General features: G+C 43.0%; 1 protein-coding gene across 1 annotated transcript in view; it reads right to left on the bottom strand.

The window, feature by feature from the left end:
* The window catches only part of KIAA1549L (KIAA1549 like), a 144,722-nt gene that overhangs the window by 90,362 nt on the left and 30,729 nt on the right, over nucleotides 1-23,631 (bottom strand). Inside the window, exons 9-12 of the mRNA XM_036765125.1 lie at nucleotides 21,319-21,470; nucleotides 15,960-16,131; nucleotides 10,599-10,762; nucleotides 405-595 (exon numbers count right to left, since the gene is read on the bottom strand). Coding sequence (XP_036621020.1) covers nucleotides 405-595; nucleotides 10,599-10,762; nucleotides 15,960-16,131; nucleotides 21,319-21,470 — 679 coding nt within the window. The remainder of the gene's footprint in view (nucleotides 1-404; nucleotides 596-10,598; nucleotides 10,763-15,959; nucleotides 16,132-21,318; nucleotides 21,471-23,631) is intronic.

Here is a 23,631-nt window from a genome sequence, read left to right as displayed (position 1 = left end):
GAATTCTTTACTTCCTTTAAGGTGCTGCGTAATTGCCACCTCTTCTGAGAAGCCCTCCCCAATCTCCTCAGCTAAAAGTGTTCTTTCTCCCCTTATTTTCCCAGACCCTTCAATGTCTCTTTTTTGGCTCTTCTCTCCTTACTGCATACTGCCTTGCCTTGTTACATGGAGCATGCTAATCCCTCCTGCCTGGCATTTTATCACCAATGAAAAGGCTTTGCTATGTGTCTGTTTGTAAAGATGACTGGCCAGCTAGTTCATTTAGGATCTTTCTCAGACTTCAAAGAAATCACAAAGTACCATTAAAAAAAACCCAGCCTCAGAACGAACTCCAAGGACCTGCCTGCTCTCATTTATTTGCCCACCTCACCTCTGGAGGGGAGGGTGCATGCCCTACAGCATACCTTTTCCTTGTTTCTGTGGACTGGGCCGTTTTAATGGTACTTCCGTCTTGGGCAGTCTCTCTCTCCTGGGAAGCAGGAGCGTCTCTCACCGGGAGGGGCAGGACCACTGTTTCCTGGGTCACTGGGATGACCTCTTCATCAGCTCCTTGCTGGCCCAGATGTTGTTTGGCATAATCAAAGCCTTGAACTGGCTGTAGAGAAGAAACACAGGGAGATGTATATGTTTCCCAACAAGTGTTGATATACATTGACCTTTAAGAGGAAGCAAGAGGAAAAACTCACTCATTCATTTGACAAATATTTACTGTCTCACAAGAGAGGAAGGTCCCTAGCAACGAGTAAACCCCACCCTGATCCCCTGCAGTGAATTTGGAGATTCTAGGCAACTCTCTGAGACTAGATGATGAAGAGAAGGTGTTTCTTTTTTCTAGGAGTTCCCTGGAAATCACAGGACTAGGCTCCATCCCCGTCCTATCCTTACTGACATACTAAAAACATGGAAATCAAAGTAACCTCCTTGGTTACAAAGAAAATTTGAATAAGACTCACTCATGAAAAAAGCAGTATAGTATCATGCAGAAATGGGGGTCACTAAACATAATAGCATAACAGTAATACCCTGAAACTCACATATTGACTTAGAAAACTACATGTTAACATTATCTATGTTCTATTGCATTTTTATTTATTGTATTAAATATTTCCCACCTGGGAGTGCTGTGGACCATGTGATTGACACCTCTGACATAATGGATCAAGAGCTAACCTTGAAGCTAGGAGGTCCTGGGTTCAAATCCTTCCTCTGACACATATGGACTATATGACTCTGGGCAACTCATTAAGACTGTAAGCTAATGAGGAGTTACTGTAACGGTGAAGGGCTTTTCCTCACTCAGGAATTCCCTATGATGCCAGGAAAATCATAGTCCTAGGTCATATCCTTGTCCCTATTAACAAGTAACATTTACCCTGGTTGTCCCCAGAGTCTATTAAAGCTTAAATCTGCACTAAGACTTGTGGGACACCCTGTAGAGCGTTTTCAGGTCTGCAAAGCACTTTCTGTCCCTTATTCTATGAGAATGTAAGTTTCCTGAGAGCAGGGACTATTTCAGTTTCTGTCTTTGGATCCCCAGTGGCTAGCACAATCCCTGTTAATAAAAACTCTCACTATGTCTCACTATGTTAGACAGGCTTACTGTATGCCAGGGACTGTGCCAAGTGCAAATACTCTCTCCATTCATCCTCACAACAACACTGGGAGGTAAGTGATCTTATTACCACCATTCCATAGATGAGAAAACTGAGGCAAACAAGTACCGAGTGACTTTCCTACGGTTACGCATAGTAAATGCTTAATAAATGCTTGTGGAATGGGCGAATGAGCCCCACAAAAGCCCTGTCAGATAGACAGTTCAATTATCATTATATTCATTTTATAGGTGAAGAAACTGAGAGTGGAAAAGATGACGTGATTAGTCCATGGTCACAAAGCTACTAAATGTCATGGTGGGATCTGGACCCTGGCTCCTTTAAGGCACGGAATCACCTACCAGATTCTAACACTTAATGAGGCAAAATTTAGTTCTGGAATCCAAATAAGCACAATAAAACTTCATTAATTCTGCCTCATTTAGAATTTGTGGTCATTCAGTTCAGGCTGGTCTTTCTCTGCACTGCGTATAGACGGAGTTTGTTAAGCAAATTAATCGTATAAACAAGATTACAGGGGGTTTGTTTAACCTACTTGGGAGAATGACCAGCCATTTCACGGACTTTAGAACATTGATTGTGCAAACCCAAGGACACTCCTAAATGGGAATGAAGATTACTTCTTCTTCAAAGCAAGCTCAGCAGGACCTCCTCATTGAGAAAGCACCATTAGAAGCCAGCTCCACGTCTATCACAGAATCCGAGTAATCGCTGCGTGACCTTTTGACAAGTCAATTTCTTTGCCAGTGAGATGAAGAGCATAAGGTGCTATCGGCATGCCAGGGGTCCTGGGAGGCTTGGATAAAAAATGAAAGCCTAGTTCAATGCACATGACAGTGTAGGGCACCGTCGTCATTATCGTTAATATGGAAATGGAATTTCTTTCAATGTCTTTAGACTTTTTGACTTTAGATTGGCTTTTCTCCCAGTTCATTAGCGGGAAATCAGTGAGGTTTAATTGGATCAGCAATCCTTCCTGAATATGACAGCTGTGAGCCAATCTGGGAGAGGGGGTTCAATTTACTCAGTAGCAAAGAGGATTGGCTTTCTAAGAAAGCCCCTATTCTTGCTTGCACACTGGTGTGTCCAGTACAGACACGAATTTCTAGTAATTCACAGTTTAGATTAAACTGGCAGCAGTCTTTTCCATCAAGCTAATTTTAAGGATTAAATGTAATCCCTGCCTTCTGATTCTATCAATATTTACAGCCTTCCCAATCAAAGGAAGTTAAGAAAAACCACTAAGGTTCCTCCTGGCTTTATATCGCTATGTCAGTACATTGCCTTAGGCTGTAACCCGCACAGCTGCAATTCAATGAATCAAAAAGACATTTACTAATGATAGCTAGCTGGCATTTATAGAGGGCCTTAGGTTTGCAGAGCACTTTGTAAATAGTATCTCATCTGATTCTCACAGCAAAGCTGGAAGGTAGGTGCTACTGATTAATAAATGGGGAAACTGAGGCAAACAGCAGTTAAAATGACTTGCCCAGGCTCACACAGCTAGTAAGTGTCAGACCTGAGCTTAAAAAGACCAAGGTCTCTCACTGCATGCAGGGCCATCTCCAGTCATCCTGATCTATATCTTGAACCCAGATGGCTCCTAAGGAGAGAGTGAGGCTGGTGACTTTGCACAATCCTCCCTCACTTAAATCCAATTCACTTCCCAATGTCACTGGTCTTCTCGGAAAATGAAGGACAAACAACAAACAGCAAGAGGGCAGATCTGAACGCAGATCTTCTTGATTCCAAGTTCAGCACTCTATCCACTGCTCACCTACCTGCCCTCTTGGTATACTGTACATTTACTCATCTGAGTACAAACTGTATGCCTTCCATAGAAGATAAGCTTCCTGAGGGCAGGCACTGTTTTGTTTTTTTTTTTTTCACTATATCTTTGGTGCAGAGTATAGAGTCTTGCAATCAGCCAATCAACAAGGAACTACTAAATGTCAGGCACTGTGCTCTAGGGGCTAGAGATACATAGTTAAAAATCAATTATCTTCTGCCCTGAAGGAACTCAAATTCCATGGAGAGAAACTACATGTATGCATAAAAATACACCCAAAACATACACGACAGAAATACAACGTAAGTACTTCATAAACAGTTGCTGAGTTAGGCTGCTCTCCCAGGGGAAATCTATTCTAGTTTATGAGATTTCTAATGATCCCAATGCTTGGGACTTAGAATATGGGCTTGAAATAAAGATTTTGTGGCAAGAAAATTTTTCCTTCTTTTCAGGTCACTGCCCAGATTCTAAATGAACCAGCATGGAGCCTTTGGCTACCCTGGAAACAGTACTATGGAGGCTGGCCAATAAACGTGACAGGACAGAATGCTAATTTGGCACATCCTCCCCTAGAAAACTGTGCTTCTCTCCTCCATGACTTTTCCTCCTTGGAGCTCCCAGAACCCTTTGGCTTGGAACAGTACCTGATGAATTTAATCAGGTGACACTGTGTTACATGGGCATCTGTGTTGGAATTGAATCCCCTACCTGTCTGTTAGCTCCATGAGAACAAGGATTGGATCTCATTTTAATTCAGCATCCCTCCCTCCCCAGTGCCTTACCCAGTGCCCTGGCTGCATTAGGCACCCAGTAAATGTTGGCTGAACTGAAATCCTATGACTGTCTCTGAATACAAGTAGCACATTAGCCCGTCATCATGAAATCTCAAGAGATCGCTGTGGTCTCCCAGCTCTGGACTACAGATGAGAAACAATTTTGTAAAAGCCTGTGAAGGTCCAAACTCCCTACGAGGAACTTGAAAGAACTCAGTATGGTCAATAGCGTAGGGAGGGAAGGCAGAACATTCCCCCAGATTAAGATTTCTGGGGCAGGGGCCATCAGGACTCGGCAATAGTCCTAACTCTTGGCTCAGGAAAGGGATGAGGCTAAGCGGAGGAAAGTAGAGTCTCTGTTAAGTTCCAAGTCTGATCGAGGAAATAGATCTTCTAACTTTGTAATTCTTGAATCCCATGAATACTCGGTCTGAGGTCCCCCAGCTTGGCAAGGTCCCTCCTGTAGCACTTGGTCTGTCTTAGCAGTTCCTTTTACAAACAGCAGTTTAGCAAATTCACGGGCGATGTCTTTAGTAGCTGCTTTCGCTGACTTGCATACATCCCATGACCCAATTCATAGGTTTTAGAGATAGAGGCAGGGGTGTACTGGTAAATGATTAACAACTGCCCCCCCCAAAATGTATTCAGGACACACTTTTAAGTTTAATCTATATTAACATTTTCTCCATTACTTCTTAAGTTTAGACAATCAACAGGACAATAAATCAAACCCTGATTAAGAGCATTTGCTGATTTTGAGGGGCGGGTGTAGATGCTCATATTGGAAATTTACAATTGGCTCTTGAGCTGGTTCTAGCGCACCTCTGGATAGAGGGTTCTCAAAGATAATTTAATTATAGGATCATCAATATAGAGTTGGAAGGGACCATAGAGGTCACCTAGGGAACTGCATCATTTTACAGATGAGGAAACTGAGACTCAGAGGAGTTAAATGATTTGCCTAGGCATACAGGTAGTCAACTTCGGAGCTTGAATTCAAACCCAGGTCCTCTGATGTCTTGTTTCCCTGATAAGAGTATAAGGAGGGGAAGGAACTGTTTCTTTTTTTTCACTTTATATCCCAATTCCTAGCAGAGTGACTGACACTCATGGTAGTTAATGATATTTGTTGATCGATTGCTCCAAATTCAGTTCTCTTTGCATGATGCCAAACAGTGTCACAATAAACTAAAGCAAATGGCAAAAAGCCCCAAGTCCCAAGTCCTGGTCATCATTTTTTTTCAGTGATGGTAATGGAAGAGTTAAAAAAGGGGTAAAGGGCACTCAGAAACACATGCAGCTCTTAGACAGTTTGCAAACTGACCTATTTAAACAAGTTCTATCAAAAGGGAACTGGACAAAAGCAAAGATATTGACTCTGACAATTACCACTAAGTTTAATCACAGCAAATCACTACACCAAGAAGACCAAAAAGAGTCCAGAAACTGCCTTAACCAGCGGACACTTGATATGGTGGCCAAGATAAGAGACCCGGCATTCAAGAGCCACAACAGTTTAAGATGCAAGCTCATTTTCAGAACACTACAAGGAAAACAACCAAAGATTATGAATAATATCACATCCTACGATAGTAAAAAGCAGTTGAAAAACAAAAAGCCTGCAGAAAACTGGGTGTGAGGCCCGGCTAAGCCAGCTCAGGCCAAAAACATCTGTTATGAAAATTGGGAAACAACAAACAGACATGAAATGGAACAGATCTGCAGGTATTTATTTCTCTAACCATCTATACTCATCACTGATGATGCAGCCGAGTATGTGAGAGTCCATAGTTAATTTTTTTTTAAAAATAGCCTTGCCACCTAGAATTTTACAGGAATAGTGTTTGTCTATCAAGCAAATGACAAATAGCATTATATAACTGCCCCTCTATTACAGCCTTCTGAGGTCCATTCATCTGTCAGAATGTGGCCCAGGGTAAATCCTCATGGGCTCATGCCTCTAAGTGATTCTCTATTCTTAGCTTCCATTTATTCACTAGGGAAGCATTTATGAAATGTTTACTGTATGTCAGGAGCTGTAAGAGACATTGGGGACTCAAAGATAAAAACAGAGGTCTCTGCCCTCAAGAAGATTACATTCTAGTGTGAGAGAGAGGCAGGGAGAACAATATACATAGATAAATAACAAATAACTAAATACTATAATATATAAATATATATTTTTATTATATACAATTATCTTGTGTGTAGGTATGCATGTATATATGTTATATGTATATATATATATACATATATGTATAGAGAGAGGGATGAAGGGGAGAGAATGAGAGAGAGAAGAAGAAGGAGGGAGAAAGGAGAGAAAGGGGGAGAGGGACAGAAAGGGGAGAGAGAGAGGAGAGAAAGGGGTAAGAAGAGAGAGATAAGGAAGAAGGGGGGGAGAGAGGGAAGGAGGGGAGGGATGGAGGGGGGGAGAGGGGGAGGGAGGAAAAGGGAGAGGGAGAGAGAGAGAGAGAGAGAGAGAGAGAGAGATCCTAATTCCTAATAACTTGAGATTGGGTGGGGATCAGGATGGACTTCATGGAGGAGGTGGCACTGAACTGTGCCTTGAAGGAAGCTAGGGATTCTAAGAGGCAGAAGGGAGGAAGGAAGGCATTCCAGGCACGAGGGATAGCCTCTACAAAATCAAAGAGATGGGAGATGGAATGTTGTACGCCAGATGGAACATATAGGCCAACTCGGTTCAAAAAGAATAAGCAATTAAAAAAAGAAAAAAATGGGAAACAATCGGAATGCTTTATGACTACTAAAAGCTTAAAATTCAAAGGAAGAGGCAAAAAAAAGAAAGACCTTGAACAAAAGAAAAGAGGGCGCAAAGCATTAAAATTGAACCTGCTGCAGTCTGCCATCAGATATAACATCAGAATTTCCCTTCCTAGTATGAGGAGCACCATGGATAACATCGATAGCGGCCGCGGTTGCGGTGTCACATGTAGTACCTGGTCTCTGAAGATGGGTGCAGATGTTCACGCCCACTAGATCAAAGGAGCCTGACCACAGATCCCAGGAAAGCCACCCTAACCTTTTCTGTACAATCCCTTACACTTAGGCTGACTGGGCCAGCAGAGAGAACCCGAGGGTCCCATGGAACTCTGGCAGTGAGGCTGAGACTACCCAGCTGCCTCTGGCATCCTCCCCCGGGGCCTACGGAATAACATGGCAGGCAAACTTTGCCATTCCCTCCCATCCCTCTGTCACTAATTGAATTCTGTTCACACAGGCAGGGCTGTGGGAAGCAATGTAGGCAGCTGGTTCTTTTCTGAAGGGCTGCGGTGCTGTACAATCTACTGCAATAGTCGTTAAGACTGCAGCAAAAAAAAAAAAAAAAAAAAAAAAGCCCTAAGCCACCTCCAGTGGTCTGGCTTCCCCTGATAGGGAACATGGGAAATTGAAGAGGCCATCTGAGCCTCCCCCAGAAGACAATTCAGTTCACATCTGCTCAGAATTTCCCACAAGGGACATTCCCATGTGGATACTCCTGCTTCCCAGATAGCGCAGCCTGGGAGAACACAGAATGCAGTGGTCAGGAGCGAGGGGACAGAAACATCAGCACATGCTAGGAAAGCTGGGCAAATTCTATCCATCCTGAGGACATCCCCAGCACAGATTTTCAGCCACGAGGCATGCAAGGGATCACCATGTGTTTTCTAAGACAGCTTTTAAATGTGGGGGATTCTTATCTGAGGCACCTTAGGCAGGTGCCAGGATAAGAGCTGAGCACCGGGCAGGTTTTACCTGCAAAGGCCCAGCTGTGATAGGAAGCCAGCATCTCTGTTATGCCTAACAGGCTCAAAGTGTCTCTGAGATAGGCTGAGCTGAGAATGGAATGCTTCTGCTTGCAAAGTTTTTCCTCTTTCTTCTGTTGTGTTCTAAATGACACCTGTTGAATTAGAATCACAGACCATACAATCGTAGACCCTCCAGCTCTTCTAGTCCAACCCCTTCATTTTACATACAAGGGAAAAGGCCCAGAGAAATGAGTGACTTGTCCAAGGTCACAAAAATAGTACATGGTATAACCTAGGTGTGAACCCAGGTCCTCTGAATTTTATTCCAACATTCCACCGAACCCTGAAGCCTATATGTTGACTATTGCAGAGAACAGTGGTCTTCCCAATTAGATTATTCAGGGGTAGGAGGCAGTGTGATAGGGTGGACGGGACAACTGATCAGGAATCAAAAGACTCATGTTAATATTACCCCAACCCTGTCATTTCTTCAATTCAATAAGCATTCATTAAGTGCCTGAGTCAGTCATTGCGGTAGTGGATAGTGTGGGATCTGAAGCCAGGAAGAGCCAGAGTTCAAATCCTGCCTTTGACACATACTGGCTTTGTGACCCTGGGCAAGTCACTTAACCTGTTAGCATTTCCATGCAACTTTCAGTTGTAGATCTGTACTAGTAAAAATTTATTCACCAGGAACAGGAAGGAAGGAAGGAAGGAAGGAAGGAAGGAAGGAAGGAAGGAAGGAAGGAAGGAAGGAAGGAAGGAAGGGAGGAAGGAAAGAAGGAAGGAAGGAGGAAAGAAAGAAGACAAAGAAGTGCTAGGCCATGGGTTAGGAGCTAGAGACATAAAGAAATAAATGAAAGAGTACCTGACCTTAAGGAGTTCCCACTCTTCTGGGGAGAAACGACATGTACACAGATATGTTAAAAACTAAATAAAGACAAATCTTGGGGTGGGGGAGGGGAAGCACTAAAAACTAGGGGGTAATGGGAAGGCTTCTTGTAGGAGATGGCACCTGAACTCTGCCTCTAAGGAAGGTAGAGACAGATGCAGGGGTGAGGATGAAGGACATTCCAGGGTCCAGCTACTTGTATGACCTTGGGCAAATGGGCATCGCCTTCCTCCTCTGTAAAATCAGGGACTTGGGATGAGAGAATCTCTAAAGTCACCTCTGGCTATCACATTTTATGATGCTATGTTTCTAGTTCCTTGAGGCTTTGATTAGTCAACCAGCCAGCACTGTGCTAACCTCTGCCCCCACAGATTTTATGTCCCAATGGGAGAAGATGCCATAGCACTGGCTTTGCAATAAGTTGATAGGTTGAACAGAGAGGAATGGAAAGAGCCTGGTGCTGTTGGCATCAGGCATACCCTCTTCCATGTCCCCTTTCTCTTCTTTACCAGTTGTGCTGGTCCAAGACCAAAGACCCCTCAAGCATCTTTCTCCCTGCTTAAGAGGATCTACTCAACATTGATGCAGAGACTCAAGGTAGAGCTGACATGGCTGAGGCTTTATCCAACTCCTCACCCCTGCCTTGACCACTAGGCAGGACTCAGCACTCACACACAATCTTCCCTACCCCTCAAGTAATTCTCCCTTTCCCCTTTACCTACATGATACCCCTTTGCTTTCTGCCTCTTGCTCAGTAATTGATACTCAAATCAATATTACTATTACTGCTTTGAAGGTCATAATGATTCCTGCGCTACGACTCTACCCTGAGAATCACAGTCTGACCAAATTGAAAGTATCTTTCTGGGCTCCCTCTAACCTGTCTCTCCTATGTCTGTATGATACTTTACCTTAACCTCCTTCCATTGTGCCCTATGGAATTCCATTCTATTGTTAATAAATCTCCCTTCATATATTAGCCTGTGCTCTCCCCATCCCAGAAATAACTTTGTATTTAATTTTTCTTTGTATATGTTTTGTCACCCATAGAATGTAAGTTCCTTAAAGACAGGAACTGCTTCATTTTTGTGTTTGTATTCCCAGAATGCCCAACACAATGCTAGACACATAGTAGGCATTTAACAAACTCTTAACTTAGCTGAATTGGATTAAATTGAATAAACAGCTGAAATGACAGAAACACCTTGGAAAAGTACAAAGAGCTTTGGGCCTTGGAATCAAGGCTTGGGTTAGAATCTTGCCTCTGACACTAGTGGGAGGAGGATATGAGACCTGAGTTCAAATCCCAGTTCTGCCATTTACTGCTTGTGTGACCTTGGGCAAGCCACCTTGCCAATCTAGGCCTCAGTTTCATTATTTGTAAAATGAGGTTGTTAGATTAGATGACCTCTAAAGGCCTCATCCAACTTGGGATCTATGATTCTCAAATCCGTTCCCTTGAGGGTATCTTTCCCCCAGACTTCCAACTCTCCCACCTTGATTTTCAGCTCCCTTTTATGTGTTGTTTTACCCCATTAGAATGTAAGCTTCTTGAGGGAAGGGGCTGTCTTTGTTTCTATTTGTGTTCCCATCACTTAACCCAGTGCCCAGTACACAGTGAGTGTTTAATAAATGCTTGTTGACTTGACTTGACATCCAATGTTCCAAACAAGCTCAGTTCCAGCTCTGACAGTCCATGACTCTGAGAAGAAATGTCTCCCCTCCCTGAACCCCCAAAAGGCATTCCAGCGCATGTCCATGACAGGCCCTTCTCCCACTTACTTTTGCCCTCTGAGGCAGGTTCATCATGGTGTCTGGCTTGAAGTCATTCTTGTTCTTCCGGCAGAGCACTGCCGTGATGATGATAATGATCACGGTGACCACAGCAATGGGTGCCAGGACGGCAGCGATGATCCACAGGTTGTTGGGAGGATTTTTAACGACCGCTAAAGCAAAGCAAAACAAGAGAAAAGCAACAGGGCAAAGGCAGAGCCTCAAGTGAGAAACCAAGGCCGAGAAAAACCCAACCGAACCACTGTCCACCGAGAGGAAGCCCACAATCAACAGTCGGGAGGAAACCCTTCTTTTCCTGATAGGATACCAGAAACAAGACAACAAGAGTACAATTGTGAAGCTTGGAAATAAGCCCATAGAGACGAGCTTTCCACTAGCCAAGATCTGATGTGAAGGAAGAGTGAGATTCCATGAACTCACTTTGGCATTATTTGCACCAACAGATGAGTAATCATTAACTTCTGTAAATAGCTCATTAGACAATGTGTATCTGTTGACATTTAAATGCTTGCTGCTATTGTGGTTGTTACCAAATATTTGTATTTTAGTCTTATGGCATGAATACAAAATAATTCTATTTTCTAAAGATAGAAAATGAGAGGCAGCATGGCCCAGTAGACAGAGAGCCAGACTCAGGGTCAGGAAGAGCTGGGTTCAGCTCCCGCTTCTGACACATATTGGCTGCATTAGCCTGTTTGAGTAACTTAACCTCTTAGAAGGCAGCTCTCCAGGAGCTGCAAAGAAAGGGCTGGCCTTCATCTGTAGAGTGACTGTACTCATTTGGGAATTCCCTATACCAATAAAATGACAAGTCTAGTCCTTGTTCCTATAAACCGGGGGTTCTGAAGTTGGAATCCACACATTTGTTTTTAAAAAATATTTTTATAACTATTTGAATAGAATTGACTTCCTTGGTAATCCTATGTGTTTTCATAAATGTTTTCTGCATTTAAAAACAATCTTCTGACTTGCATGATATAATGAAGAGTAAAATGAGCAGAACCAAGAGAACATTGTATACAGTAATAGCAATATTGTTTGAAGAATATGTTCAAAGGTCAAAGAATTGTGAATGACTAAGTCATTCTGAGTATCATAAATATTTAGATCTACTATAAAGGACTTATGAAGGAACATGCTATCCACCTCCAAAGAAAGAACTGATAAATAACTTAAAACAAAAAAAATAAATTAAAAATAAAACAATATTCTAAGAAGGGGTCCATAGGCTTCACTGGACTTTCCAAGGGGTCCATGACACAAAAAATGTTAAAGACCCGTACTCTAAATAGTCAATGTTTCCTTTATGGACTACATTCTTAAAATTCTTTTAGGTATGAACATTTCCATATTCAAAGAACAGAAAAAGAGGGCTGCATTTGAAGCCACAAATCTCTATTACATGCAGTTTATTTGTTTTAAAGTATATATTAAATTTAACTATGTGTATTTTGAAAGGGGGAAAGGCCATGCATAGTGGTGCTGAGAATATCTTGTTTTTCTAGCAAGACATTGGGCATTGTTCTGACTCACCCTCCTTATTTTTCTAAGCTATGTTTCATCATGTTACCATATAAGTAATCTCTTGACCTCTATTCAAATTGAGATGGAATGTATTCGTCTTCTGCACACTAGTCAATCCCCTTTTAAAACTGATGTGAGCAAGGTCAGGGCAATGAAAATAATCCAACATCCATGTATTCATTGGCATAATGACCAGAAGGGACAAAGTTCTAAGCAACGGTCAAGGTGGCTAGATCTAATCTAATTTACAAGAGTTTCATAATTTAAGTGGGAAATCATATTAATATTTATGATCAGAGAGGAAAAAAATCAAGTTTTTGAGCAGAAAAGAATGAAAATACGGTTTAGTCAAAAATTCCCCTGTGTCAAAGGAGAAACTCCTTAGCTATGCCTTCAGAGCCCTCTTCTCTAAGCCTGTTCCACTTTTACAAACACAGGTCATACTATGCTCATTCCCGTGTTCCCTGAACCAGCCAAAATGGATCATTTACCATCTCCAGTGTGTATTGCACAAACTCTCGGTTCTGTGTCTTTTCTCACCCAATTTCCTGAGCCTGGAATGTTCTCCGTACTGGCTCAAAGGCTACCATTTCCATGAAGGCTTCCCCAGTCCCCCTACCAGGAGAAAAAGCTCCTCCTTGAATCCTAAAAGAACTTTGCCTTTCTCATGTTCTATCACTTTTGTGATATCACTTTTATTTACATGTGTTATAAAAGCTAGATAGACTATGTCTTTTTTTTTTTGCTGGACTTGCTTGGATTTCACTTGTAGAGGGACCTTTGGCTGAGGAAATAAGAACTACCTATCTTCTACAGTTTATAGTCTAAGAGAGCTGTCTGGGGCCACTGTAACTTACCCAGGGTCAAACAGCCAGAACATATAAGAAACAGGGCTTGAACATCATGCTTCTTTAATCTTAACTCCTTCCCTACAGCCTAACACCATTCATTGCCTGCAACAGGTGCTTAATAAATGTTTCCTGGAAATGAAGATAAGGAATAAAAGCACAGGAAGGCTTTTATGAACTGATGCCAAGTAAGGAAAAGAAAACCATTAAAAAATGTGTACAATGACTAGATTACTGTCAATGGTAAAGATAAAAAAAAAACCTGACATTGAATGCTGTGGAATGATCATGACCAGATTGGTCTTGAAGAAGAGGCTCTTCATGGCAGAAGCGGAGGATTGTGTTTATGGAACATGATATGTAGCCTTATTCTCACGCGAGGTGTTGGGTCATGTGACTGGCCTGTTTATTTTTTCTTTCTTTTTTGGACTTTATGATAAGGGATGGCTCTCCGTGGAAGGGGAAGGGAACAGGGGCCGGTCCTGTAATCTTCTTGTATAGGGACCTCTTGGGTGGGGAAATTCCCTCTACCAATTCAAGTTAACACCTTCTCTGCATCTAATAGTCTTAGCTTCCTAGGGCAGTGAGAGGCTCGGTGCATTATCACACAGCCAATATGTATGCCTCTGAGGCATGAATTACATGCAGGTCTTCCTAACTTCAAGGCCAGGCCTTTATCCACCATGCAACACTTCTTGTCCAGGACGAAAGAGAGGGATAGATTTGGAAAAGAAGGTGATAGAAGATATCAATAAAATTTTTAAAGTTTTTTTTATTTGAAATTGGAGTATATATTTAAGATGGGGAACCTGAAATAGTTACATTTGTGATGACATTAATTTGTTTTCTTTCTTGCCTTTGCTGCAACATTTACCATAGTGAACATTTATTAAGGCAAAGAAAATCCACCTGTTCCTTTGGGAAATGCAGTGACTTTCTTGAAGACATTGTCTGACAAGTCCCTAAGCCAGAGATTCTTAAGCTTTGTTGTATCTTGGACCCCTGTGGCATCTGGTGAAGCCTCTGCTTTTAATTCCATAAAATAAAACACACAGGATTATGAAGGGAACCAATAATTTTGAAATATCAGAATTATCAGAATATTAAAAGAAACAAAGGAATACACCCCAAGTTCAGAACCCTTGCCCTAGGAGGTCTAGACTTGATGAGTGCCTCCATTACCCTGTGAATCATATCTCTGTATTAGTTTGATAACATTTGGGGAGATTTTTCCCGATTCTGAAAGTAGGCTAACCCTGACCTCTCATCAGAGGGCACTTCAAACCCCCTCCGTCAGAAGCACAAAATTTTAGAGCTCGGGTGGGGAAGGGAGAATCTGCTGGGGTCCCAGGGATTTCTTCAGAAGTATTTGTACATAGGATCCCAATGCTCTCCCTTCCCAGGGCAACTTGCCACATACAGGCTTCTGCCCCTCTGAATTCTTACTTTCCTTCAAGGCTCAGTCACGGCTGTTCAAACCCCTTGTAGAATGTAAGGTCCTTGAGGAAAAGCACTATTTTTACATCTCCAGAGCCTAGCATAAAGTTGGTGTTCAGTTAACCACCCACCTAAGCAATCCATCTATCAACAAGCATTCATGAAGTCCCTACTAAGGGCCCAACACTGTACTAAGAGGTGGGGGTACAAAGCCAAAAGCATAACAGCACTTGCCCTCAAGGAGCTTATAGCCTAACCAGGGGAAACATGTACATACACGTTATTTGCTACCGTATCATTGCTCACTTGTTTCAGTTGTGTCCGACTCTTCATGACAACATTTGGGGTTTTCTTGGTAAAGATACTGGAGTGGTTTGCCATTTCCTTCTCCAGCTCATTTTCCAGATGAGGAAACTGAGGCAAACAGGGTGAAGTGATTTGCCCAGGGTCACACAGCTAGCAAGTATCTGAGGCTGGATTTTAATTTTACGAAGATGAGTCTTCCTGACTCCAGGCCCTGTGCACTGTCTACTACACTACCTAGCTGCCCTTGCCACCAGATACTCCACTTGATTTCAGCTCCATCATCATCTTCATCATGCCCCACCTAAGATGCACTCATCACCAGGAAACCCATCATCATGGAAATTGCTTCGGTTTTGCTAGCGGATAGTTTAGGAGTACCCTCATTTGCTCCTGCTCCACATTAAATTGTAAACTCCTTGAGAACAAAGACTGTCTTTCTTATTCTTATTTGTATCGTCGGCACTGCACGGTGCCTTAGCATGTAAATGCTTCAAAATGTTTATCATATCATACACCTATGGGCATATACAAAAAAGATACTATCTATACTAAATAGTATGCTGTGTCAATGAAATCTAGGCACGGGGGCTCATTAGCTGCTGGAAAAATCAGGCAAAGCTTCATCAAATTGAAATAAATCAACCAAGGTCAACACCGACCTTGGGTTGACGATTTGTGAGAAAGAATTTAAAAGATTCTTAGAGCAAAAGTGAATTTTTACAGAGGAGTTTTTCTTTTTAAACCTCATGGGAACAAAGTTTCTGCAGCAATCTAAGCTCAGGGAAAAAAACAAGTGACAGCTTCTATTTAGAGACTTTTGTCAGTATCACATTTTCGCTTAGGCAAGAAATAGGAGTCACCATCGCCATGCCTAGAGAGTCTGGGTGGTGCCAGAGAGCCCCTGACCGTGCGTGGGAGAGGAAATCTCTTGGGGAGAATCAATCAACCTGAATCCACCTGGCTCACCGGAATCACGGCTATTTCAGCGTTTGCCAGATTTGCTGCAGAGAAGGGCAGACCAAGGCTGGAGGCAATTAGGAAGCAAATTATAACCATCATTCATTAGCCATTGACATCTTTTGTCCTGTTTCCCGTAGCAGAAGCAAAAGTCATCCATCTGATTTTTAAAATATGGGCCCGCTAACCCAGGTCTGAAGAATAGCTTTCCTCTTAGGGAGACATGAAATTGCAAATATTGAGAGTGGAAAACAAGAATGTTGTAAAATTCCCTTACGATCTGCCTGTAGAAGAACTACATGGTGCAAAGTCAAAGCCATCCTCTGGGAGTCGATGGTGCTCAAAATCTTGGCGGCCGCCGTCCCCAGCAAAGGCTTCCCGTTGTGCAGCGTGTAGTACGTCAGTTCTGCAGGATCCTTGGGGCCGGGCACACGCTGCATCTTAACCATCTTTCAGAAAGAGAAGACCCATCTTTATGTGGTGGATTTTATCAGACTAGATAGAACCTCATTACCCGCTGCTGATGCCTTCCACTGGAGAGAAATTTTTTTTTGATGGAAGTTTATTTGTTTTTTTGGGGGGGGGATTTATTTAGTATTTTATTTTTCCCCAGTTACATGTAAAAACATTTTTTAACATTTGCTTTTAAAACTCTGAGTTCCAAAATTCTCTCCTTTCCTCCCTGCCCACCCCACCCTCATTGAGAAGGCCAGTAATTCGATATAGGTTATACATGTGTAGTCATGCAAAACATATCCATAATAGTCATGTTGTGAAAGAAAAGACAGACAAGTAAAACCTCAAGAAAAATAAAGTTTAAAAAAAGTACGCTTCTATCTGTATTCAGACACCACCAGCTCTTTCTCTGGGGATGGAGAGCATTTTTCTCCATGAGTCCTTGAGAGTTGTCTTGGATCATTGATTTGCTGAGAGAGAAACTTTTTTAAAAGCTGTGTGGCATCTACTGGGGAAAGTACGTTAGCTTGAGAATTTGATTTGAATCCCATTCATATCTATGGGCTACCTGGGTGACCTCGGCCAAGCCCTCCTTCACTCCCAGATCCTTCACTCAGGATCTCATCTGTTAATTGACAATGTGGAATGAGAGGTCCTTGAGAAGTTTGCTTTAAATCTGATATATACCCTCTACTGAGGTCTTTATGTAACTCCCTCACACCATTGTCCTCAAAAAGACTAGTGTAAATAATGAATCCTGTGTAGTGGATGCATGCATTCATATTTGAATTATTCAAGATTATAATTATATAAATGTAATCTTTGATTCCAGACAGATGAGAATATATACTGTAGACCAAAATAATGCGACTGCTTCAGGAGATTCAGTATTCACACTAATCAGAACCTAACTCTATCCTCAGGCAGTTGGGTGACACAGTGGATAGAGTGCTGGGCCTGGAGTCAGGAAGACCCGAGTTCAAATCCAACCTAAGACATTTACAACCTGGATGACCATAGGCAAGTCAGTTATACCTGTTTGCCTCAGTTTCCTCATCTGTAAAATGAGCTGGAGAAGGAAATGGCAAAATCCCTCCAGTATCTCTGCCAAGAAAACCCCAAATGGGGCCACAAAGAGATGGACATGATGGAAATGAATGAATAACAACATGAGTGAATGAGAGGGGAGTGTGTGGAGGGGTATACGTGAATACATGTGTGAATATGAAGGTATGTGCATATGAGTATGTATATGTGTCTGTGTATGTATCTGAGTACATGTGCATGTATGTGAGTGTGCACATAAGCATGTAAGTATTTAATGCTCAGCTCTAGATAAGACAAGACATTTGGTCCTAAATGAGAAACACTGTTTTTTTGTTGGGGACTGGACCTCAGCTTCCATTGGTGTGGGGAACCCCTAGTGCAGAAATTCCTCCCATCATTGAGGATCAGTAATAGCCTGACATCCTCATCTGTAAAATAAGGGGGCTGTATTCGGTGGCCCAGAGGTGTCTCCTACCTCTCCATCCAGGATCTTATGGATTTAGAATCTTAGAGAACTTGGCTGTCTTGGCACAGCTCACAATAGGCATGCAGTAGGTGTTTAACAATGAATGATAGAGACACTATAAAGCTAAGTGACTTGGCCGTAGTCAGAGTTATTACTTGTCAGAGGGAGGATTTCAACCTGGGTCTCCCCCTTAGTCACTCCTCCATGAAGCCCCTTGGAAATACTGATATTCCTGTCTTTTTTCAATCTCCAGACACCCTGGGCTGCTATTTCACATGAAAATAATTCAGGGTGTTTTAAGTGATAGGACTTATTTAAACATCTTTATTTCAATCAAAATTCCAGATAGATACATCAAGAAAACAACTGAAAACAATGGACTCTCCATTTTCTGATTCTGGAACCTTGTGCATGCTGGACCTTGATGGCTACCAATAAGAGCTGGTATTTTTGATGACACTTTAAGGTTTGCAAAGCACCTCACCTGCACTGCCACTTGATTTTCCTGACACCTTTGTGGGGTAGAGGTGCCATTATTATCTTTATGTTTCAGATGAGGAAACTGAGGCACGGAGAGGTGATGTGTCTTTTCCAGAGTCACACAATTAGTAAGTGTGTAAGGGAGGATTAAAACTCAAATCTTCCTGACTCCAAGCCAATCAGTCTACCCGCTGTACACACCTCCAAGTCTGCAGGCTTGTGAATTCGGACCTCATTCTCCCCAGAGATCGCCCCTTCCACCCCAACTCCAGTCCTTTTTCATTTTCTGTATTAAGAAGAAAGGCCCAGATATAATGAGACTCGGAGAAGGAATTTAACATGGGGCTCCAGGGCACGCCAGTCACTCAGGGTTTCCATATGACCGGGCAGGCAATAAAGAGGCCTCTGAATAATCTCCCTCTATTTTGATTCAATAGAAAACTCTCCAGACCTATGACTTTTAGGAGGTCATGGCACATCTGATATCAGGAGACTTAGAGTCCTATCCCCCTGTCTGCTTCACATAGATTTTTCCCCCCATGGTTGAGATGACTAAGCAGACAAAGAACTGAGAGAAAAGGAGAGGAGAGAAGGAGGGAGGAGAGGGAGAGAGACAGAGACAGAGAAGAGAGAGAGAAAAAAAAGAGACAGAAACAGGGAGGGACAGAGAGTGAGAGGAGGGAGAGGAGAGAGAAGAGAGACAGTGAGATAGAAGGGGGGAAGGAGAGGAGAGAGAGACAGAGAGAAAAAGAGAGGAGAGAAGAAAAAGGGAGGGAATGGGAGGGGAGGAAGAAGAGAGGAGAGAGATGGGGGAGAGGGAGAAAGGGAGGGAAGGGAGAGAGAAAGAGGAGATAGATGAGGGGGGAAGGAGAGTAGAGAGAGAAGACAGAGATAGAGACAGAGAGAAGGAGGGAGGAAGAGGAGAGAGACAGAAGGACAGAGAGAGACAGAGGGGAGGGAGAGGAGAAAGAGAGAGGAGACAGAGAAAGAAAGAGAGAGAGAGAGACGGAGGGAGGGAGGGGAGGAAGAGAGAGAGAAAGAGAGGGAGGGGAAAAGGGAGAGAGGAGGGAGAGAGAGAAAGAGAGAGAAAGAGAGAGGGTGAAGGAGGAGAAGGGGAAGAGGGAGGGGGAGAGGGAGAGAGAGAGAGAGAATAAGGACTAGATAGGCCCTTTAGAAATGAAAACTATCACATTTGAACAGCTGGCACAGAAGTCTAGGATTACAAGCTCTTGCTCAGTTAAGGCAAATCTCATTTCATGGACATGGGTCTACAGGAGATTTCTTCTTCTTTTTTGATCAACTTATAATTTGTAAATTCCAAATATTGCATGGAGTCTGTAGAGGGGAAACCCCAGAATGTGGTGGCAGAACTTAGCGACTCTTCCTTTTTAAGATCTGGCTAACAATAACAGTGAGCAGTTCAAGGGCACTGTAAGGTTCACACAGCACCATCATGTTATCTCTTTCGACCCTCACCACACCCTGTGAAATAAGTGTTATCACCCTCATTTCATGGGCAGAAACGGAGGCAGAGAGAGGTAACATGATCTGCCCAGGGTCACACAGTTACTAAGTGTCTGGGATTGGATTTGAACTCAGGTCTTCCAGATTCCTAGTCCAGCAAGGGGCGGGGAAGAGGAAGATGAGTAGCAAGCTTCCCATCATTGGAGCTGTTCAGAGGCTGGATGGCTGTTTACTAGGAATGCTATAAAGGAGATCCCTTGTTGATCATAATAGTAATAGCATCTAGCATTTATATGACTTTAAAGTCTGCTACTCACTTTATATACACTGTCTCATTTGGTCCTCACAACAACCCTGTGAGCTAGGTGCCGTGGTTATCTCTAATTTACAGATGTGGAAACTGAGGCTGGGAGAAGTTACAAGACTTGCCCAGATGGAGGATGAAGACCGAGAAGACCCATAGGCTGAAATCTTAGCTCTGACTCTAACTGAACTGCGTGGCCACGAGCACTTCTTTCTATCTGTCTAAGGCCGGGTTTCTGTAAAACACAGCTACATGCACTTGTGGGGCCTGCCTCACAGAACTGTCATGGTCAGGGAGGATGCATAAGAAACCTCACAGCTTTGCAAAAATGTGAATTGTCCGAATGGTTATGTCACCTTCCAGACCAGCTACTTCCCCTCCGCAGAAAACAAAAACCCTGATATGTTCATATGGGTAGAGATGCCCGAGGAAAGTGAGAGATGTGGACCTGGAAGGGACCTCAGAGGTCATCTCATCCAATCTCCTTTTTTTACAGGTACGGAAACTGAGGCCCAGAGAGGTGTGTGATTTGCCACAATATAACAACAACAAGAATAGCTCACATTTATAGGGCACTTTGAGGTATGCAAAACACTGAACACCTCGTCTTATTCAAAGTCGTCAGTGGCATCACTGAGACGTGAACCCAGATCCTCAAGTTGCAAATCTAGGAATCTTTCCAGTTCACCACACTCCCTCCCAGCCTGGACATCTCCTTATAAATTAAAGGGAGCATCTGTTTTTGTTTTTGGTTTTGTTTTTCTTTTTAGGTTGAAAGTCAGATGTCATTTGAAAACAACTCTGTGTCTCTCTTTTCATGGCCCACCTTCATTCTCACAGTAGAGTGACCCCTAGAGCAGTCACCCCAAAGACTGGCGGTCTGCAGGGCAGACTCTTCCACACTGTCAGAGCCAAACAAAAGGTTTTTCTTTGTCATGAGGAAGGGCTTCATTTGGGAGAGGGAGGGTTCCAAAAATGACTGACAGAAAGACAAACAGGTATGGACGAAATTTTTTGTTGTCCAGTTGCTTTCAGTCATGCCTGACTCTTTGTGACCCCATTTGGGGTTTTCTAGGCAGGGATACCAGAGTGGTTTGCCATTTCCTTCCCCAGTTCATTTTACAGATGAGGAAACTGAGGTAAACAGGGTTAAGTGACTTGCCCAGGGTCACACAGCTGGGAAACGTCTGAGGCCAGATTTGAACTCATAAAAAGGAATCTTCCTGACTCCAGGCCCAGCACTCTATCTACTACACCAACTAACTGTCCGTCAATGAAATATGTATTTTTAAATAAAAAGAAATTCCTAGAAGAACAAAATTGGAACAAAAAAGACACTGATACATGTGACTTATTAGGAAATGGATTTTCACAAACTTATTCTGACCCAAAGAAGAAGGGTTATTTCTTCCAACTCACCTGAACCGTGTAGCTCCCAAGAGTTGTGGCCCGCTTAAGCCGCCTGCCTTGTTGCTGGGACATCATAAACAGCTGGGCCAGCCGCTGCTCCATGACTCTGGCGAAACTCTGATTGTGGAGTCCCACTAAGGTGTTGTCCACCCCTTGCAGAACTGTGGATGTAGAAGGAAGACAGGGGGGTCACCCTGGGAGAACCTCTTTCTGGAGGGAGCCCAAAGACCCTGCTCTGAGTGGATACCCAAAGATCAGAGAGCCATAGGAAGTGGGAAATCAGATTATAAATCATAGCTCTCAAACAAGTCAGAATGCCAGAAGCCATATGCTCCAACCCTCCCAGACTACAGGTGAGGAAACTGAGGCCCAGAGAGCTTACATGACTTGTACACAGGTGATATAGGTAATCAGAGCTGAGATTTGAGCCCAGGTCTCCTGACTCGGAATATAGCATTCTTTCCATTACACACTCCTTCCAAAGTAGGGGAAAACTCATGGTCTGATATCACATTACTTGAGTTGTGAGGTTGACAGGAAGGAGCTGATACTGTGCCTCCCCTCAACCCACCCCATGCTAACCCCCAAATATACATATGTAACAGACCACAAAAAGAATGTAGAGGCTTTTTTTTAACAGAACTCGGGACATTCTGGACCAGGAGTAAGAGGTTATGCCTTCACTGCTTACTATCTGTGGGACCTTAAGCAGGTCACTCCCTTCTCTAGGCTCAGTTTCCTCACCCGAATCCCTTCCAGCTGTTATATTCCATGTTTTAATGTCCTTTCCAGCTCCACATTCTATGCTATCAGTCAGTCAATAAAAAATATTAAGCTTCTACCATATGCCAGGTTAAGTGCTAGGGATACACAGAGGCAAAAGACATCTCTGCCCTCAAGGAGCTTATGATCAAATGAGGGAGACAATATGCAAACAAATACACCCATTCCAGCGCTGACATCCTGTGTTCTATGTTCTAATATCCTGTTTTCACTTTCTGTGTTCCAAGGTTCCTCCCAGCTCAATCCTTTTAGTTATGATTTCTGAGCCTTGAAAGACTTCATGGTGGAATTCCAGGCAACAGAAGAATGGTGGAATATTCAGGAGGGGGAGACACTGCCCTCCCCCAGGTCCCTGAAATCCCACTTGATATAAGTGACCTCCTACCCCAGTTGCTATCTGGTTTGTCCCCATCTCAAGGTGGTCTTGGAAGTGCTCTTTGCCCAAAACTACATGCATACGCATACAAAAAGAGCTGTACCCAAATCATAAATGCTAAAGTTACATCTTGGTTCAAGATTTACTCCTATGCAGATAGGGGCATTTGCAATATTAGATTTTCCCTTTAGAATTGGTAACCAGTTGCCCTGTTTTTGTAGCTCATCTTTTGAGAACATAGAAATAAGAATCTGGCTATATGGAAGAATACGGAGATAGAAATAGATAGATATGTATATATGTATCTATATAGGCATGTATGTGTGTATGTATGTATGGGGTGCCCCCATTAAGTTTAATGGCTTAAAATTGCACAAAGATTTTGAGGGAAGTTTATATGTACATACATACATATTATTAGTCATTTTTCAGTCATGCCCAACTCTTCATGGCCCCATTTGGGGTTTTCTTGGTAAAAATACTGGAGCAGTTTGCCATTTTCTCCGCCGGTTCAACAGAGTTAAGTGATTTGCTCAGTGTCACCCAGATAGTAAGTGTCTAAGGCTGGATTTGAACTCAGGTCTTCCTGACTCCAAGTCTGGCTCTATCCACTGCACCACCTAGCTGCCCCATACATACGCGCCCACACACACACACACACACACACACACACACACACACACATATACAAGCCCTATAAAGGGCATTGATTAACATGGGGCTCCATCCATATACAGCCCTTATACAAGCTGATCAGGTGACAGACTCTAGCAATATTGGGAGAAAGATTTGTAAACAAGCTATGGAAGAAATAAAATCCACAGCTGGTCCCAGAAATTGCTTCTCTGAAGACACAGACACTGAGCAGTCCCTACTGAGAGTATAATGCTCTTCTCTGTCTAGAGCTCCTGGGCTTGGCTCCCAAGTAATCTGCCAGCTGGATCTCCACAAGGGAAGATAAAGGACTCCGGTTCTGTCCTTTGTACTTCAGTTTCTAGAAAAGCCCCTAAGAATTCCTCCTGCCTGCTATAGCCATCAATGGAGAAGGAAAGCCAGGCTGTCATGTGATGCTAGAACACGAGTTTGGGTGCTTGCCTGGTTAGGGGAAGCTGCTGCTCTGGGATAAGGGGAGGTTTCTCCCTTGCCTTCCCTAGTAGAAATGC

Source organism: Trichosurus vulpecula, chromosome 6, assembly GCF_011100635.1.
Source record: "Trichosurus vulpecula isolate mTriVul1 chromosome 6, mTriVul1.pri, whole genome shotgun sequence".
NCBI lineage: Eukaryota > Metazoa > Chordata > Mammalia > Diprotodontia > Phalangeridae > Trichosurus > Trichosurus vulpecula.
This window is presented reverse-complemented; position numbering and strand designations above follow the sequence as displayed.